The sequence below is a fragment of the Pteropus alecto genome, unplaced genomic scaffold (assembly GCF_000325575.1).
Source record: "Pteropus alecto unplaced genomic scaffold, ASM32557v1 scaffold176, whole genome shotgun sequence".
Lineage (NCBI taxonomy): Eukaryota > Metazoa > Chordata > Mammalia > Chiroptera > Pteropodidae > Pteropus > Pteropus alecto.
In genome coordinates, this window is record NW_006438644.1 from 46,849 (window position 1) to 50,986 (window position 4,138).

A 4,138-nucleotide genomic window follows, 5' to 3' on the forward strand; every position below is an offset into this window, starting at 1 on the left:
ACATACATCTCTGCATTGATCAAGTCCAAAGAATCTTTCCATCTACAGTTACTTAAATCCAATGGATTTTATGGACCTTTTGGTTTCTAATCTTAAATTATAATATATTTTAGTAAAAACTGTATAGTGTTTCACTGAAAAACTAAGGATACTCATGTTCATCCATGAAATATGTCTATACTTATGATTGGATGCACATTTGAACACCAGCACACTATTAAAATTATGTGTCCATATTTTCCCTTTTAGAGTAAACCTCCAGGAAATGTGTTGGCTCCTGGGAACTTATTTATCTTTTGGTGATGTGGTAGTCAGTCGTCAGCAACAGGCAGTCCTGTTTGAGTATGAAGCCTAGCAATCGATGTAAATGAAATTATTCACTCTATTGAGCATATGTCTACCTTGGGCAAGGAATCAGGACTGGGAAAAAAGCAAAGAAATAATGATTTTACCCTTAAATACAATGGTGCCTGTAAATCATATGGAAAAATCAAACTAGTGTAGTGTTTCATTTACTTCTCTAACATAAATTTATTTTATTTCAAATAAAGTTTTAAGTAAGTTTTGTATTATAATTTATGAATTTTAAATATGAAATACACCATATAGGACTAAAAACTAAAAATTTATCATTAAAACCAAGTAGATTAAAATTCTCTCATTGGGAAGGTATGTCTCAGAAGATCAATTATCCCATAATTTTTAATATTGGCAAATTGATTCTGTCTAGATAGATAGGTCTGTCTAACATGATGTTTTACTAATCAACTACTCATGGGATTTTTTACTGATTGATCTTGAAAATGAACCTAACTGATGTAGACAACTAAACATCTATTTTTTTTACCATCAGAAACTGATCTAAACTGAGATGACACTGAATAAAAGTTCATTACTTATCTAAAACTGGTTTTGAATGAATAGAAAGTCAAATTTTCCTTCTGCCTTGTTTGGAAATGTGGTCTACCTTGTCTGTAACACCAGTCCTTAACACTGTTTGTCATTCCTGAGAGTGAATTCCAGAACTCAGAATAATCACATTGACCTGATGTTGAAAAAACTTGCTTAACACATCAACTAAATATTTAAATAAATAATACATAGTTTTTAAGAATTGAGTTGTCCAAAATAACAGAAAGGAAATTCACCTTGAGATGAAGATGGAATGTACAACTATTTGAATTGAAAGAGAACTTACCTCAGAGAAGGTGCTTCAAAGAGAGGCCAGGCCGACGTTTGTGAGAAGAGCACGCTGAGAACTATCAGGCTCATGAGGAGCTGGGGCTTCCTTCTGGTTTCCATCTCTGCACCTTGAAAGGGAGAAAGTCACACTAGATTTTCCAACCACAGATGTCACCATCCTGGTCATTTTTAGTGTCTAGCAGTAATTTCTGAAGGCTCTTGAAGAGTTTGGATAAAGTAATTTTCATCTTATAAAAAGAGTTAAACTGCAATATGATTACTTTTTAAATCAAGAGAATTTCTCTTGGTGACGTGCTTGAATAAAAATTAGGATCCTTTTCGACTGCTGTCCATGTGCTTTCACAGGCACATAGCTGGCCCAAGTGTATATTGAATGCCATACTATTACACTGCTACAAATAACCCTGGGGTCCATATCCTTACTATAAAGATGTGGATTCCAAGTTTAGTATCTTTTCTAACTAAGGAAATAGCTTCAAAAAACTGTTTCTTCTACCTTAAGTTTTTGCACCTGATTAATATAAAACTAGAGTATCATACATTGAATAATGTGTGTATATTTATGTATATATATAAATGTATATATCTATCAACATAAAAATTATTCTGCATATACATTTTTCCTTTTTTAATTGTATTACAGATAACTTATTTTCTTATACTAAACTCAATTAAGAATGAAAATTAATACCAAAATTATATAGAACCACATATTACCATTGAAATAATTCTTCCCACAGAAAGAAAAATATATTTAAAACAATGTTCATATTTTTTACAATTTAATCCACTTACACATTTTATTTCTAAATAGCTTCTAGGTAGAAACTTAGGAGTTCAAGTTCGGTTTCTCTTACTATCTATAAAAGCCATGACGTTTAAGCTTAAAGTAAAGAGGAAAATAAATGCTTTCTAGGTTCACTTAAGCAACCTATGGCATAGGAATAACAGCGCTAAAAAACAAGTTGAAAACTTCGAAAACAAATAGACCTATGGAACTCTTTGGGTCAAAAATTTGTAAAAAGCAAAAAACCCCTACTTAAATGCATTATTTAAAAAAAACGGTATTGAGTAAAATAGCAAGTATGGAAAGTATCTTGCAAAGACTTCAGAAAAGCCATTCATAAGTGAGAAGTTGAGGCATTTCTAGTTTTACCAGGTGACTTGAGAAACTTGTCTCTTTTTTGTTGTTGTTGTTGTTATAAAGGAATAAAACTGTAAAATCCTTTTCTAGAGAGAGAAAAATTCAATACACCTAGAGGAAAGTTCCAGAGGCAGGAGAGATAAAAAGAAGAAAGATAAATTGTCACTTACCTTGACTCCTGTGTCCCTCTGCAGCTTTTTGTTCTGCAGAATATTGGAGCTGTCTCAGGTGCTGAAGTCCTATGAGGCCAAGGAAGGCTCCACCAGTTCTCTGCCCTTCGAACTGAACCAGAACTTGGTCCTAGCTAAGGGGTGGCTATTATTGCCAGCAGCTGCTTTTCACTCTACCCTGACCAGCATTTCAAAGCCCATCATTTTATAGGGCTTGTATTTAAGGCTGAGCAATCACAAAGCTCTCTGACTGACGTCAATGCAGTACTCCCTCAGGATGAATAGGGCTTCAACTTCTTATTTAATTGTCATTTGTCTAATTTATATAATTATATGGTGACTAACTTTGAGACATAAATTAAAGGAAATTTACTTTTCTTTAAACAAAAACAGGTACCAACTTTAATATGAAATGTTTTAATCCTTAATTAGCAGTAATGAAATAAGACAGTAATTAGTGTTATAGCCAAGGCCACTTGGGTTCTTTCAGAAAATAAGAATTTTATATACAGGAATAGATTGAGAAAGCAACAAACACTTACTTTCATGAGATTAAAAATGTAAAGTTATCTTTTATTTCAAAGCATTAACTCTCCTAAAGCCTTTTTAAGTTTTTATGCTATTCATGTAGATTTTGATTCATGTAATCTTTCTTGAAACGTATCCTAATTTTAAAAGCATCTAGAAGCAATTTTTCGTCTTTCTATTATTACATTTCCTATATGGTGAAACTAATCTCAGTATAAATGTTTCAAAAAGACTCAAAGCTAGTATAACATGTACATTCCTGTAAAAAGCAGTAATAGTATTGCTATAGAATATCATCATTTCCAATGCAGTGTCATACAGATAATCTCAAATGACTCAAAAACTAAATGATCAGACTGTCTGCCTCAGAGGATTCCATTTTTCTTCCTTTTTAAAAATGATATCTATCATTTTTAAGTCCTTATACTACGCAAAATTATGTTTTCTCCATTCCCAAACACACACACACACACACACACACACACACACACACACACACACACACACACACACACACTCCAGTTCTGGAACATTTCCAACTCAATCACTTGATGGGACCAGTTGGAAAGCATTTATAGAGCACTGTGCTCTGATAACTACTTAATTTCTATTTGTGGGTTTTTAACTAAAAGTAGCTTAGCATACATTCAAGCAGAGTTTAACCTAAAAATGCAGCCACATGAACAACGTTATGGATAACAATGTCAAATGCCAACTTTCTTTTTATTTTTCAAATTTTCAGGGTGTGCGTTCTTTTACATTTTGTTTGTAAGTTCCTCTAAAGAAAATGGCTCAAAATCCCCTTTCTTTCTTCTACTTTAAGATTTTAGTGTCCATTTGCTTCATTCAAAGTCAGACTGATTCAGTAAAAGAATATCCTGCTAGACTTAGTCATATTTTCTAATCCCGTTACAAGAAAAATTAAATGAATTAAATTTCAAAATATCTGGAAATTTGTTTCCCAGTTGACAGCTCTGACTTAAGCCAGGGTTCCTGTGGCTTAATTCCAGGAAATCTTTCTTTTTATCTGAATATTACAAATTAGCAGTTGAAATGGAATTTTTTTATCCTTAGCTCTTCATCACCCAATTCT

The 4,138-nt window shown here is 32.6% G+C and overlaps 2 protein-coding genes across 3 annotated transcripts in view; both read right to left on the reverse strand.

Annotated features, from left to right (window-relative positions):
- The window catches only part of VIP (vasoactive intestinal peptide), a 4,772-nt gene extending 3,470 nt beyond the window's left edge, over window positions 1-1,302 (reverse strand). For both annotated transcript variants that reach the window (XM_025049485.1, XM_025049486.1), the window contains exon 1: window positions 1,199-1,302. In XM_025049485.1, the coding sequence (XP_024905253.1) occupies window positions 1,199-1,302 (104 nt within the window). The remainder of the gene's footprint in view (window positions 1-1,198) is intronic.
- LOC102898593 (VIP peptides-like) overlaps window positions 1-2,376 on the reverse strand; it is a gene marked incomplete at its 3' end in the record, with an annotated part of 44,938 nt that extends 42,562 nt beyond the window's left edge. The window contains exon 1 of the mRNA XM_025049482.1: window positions 2,360-2,376. The remainder of the gene's footprint in view (window positions 1-2,359) is intronic.
- Between the last annotated feature and the right edge of the window lie 1,762 nt (window positions 2,377-4,138).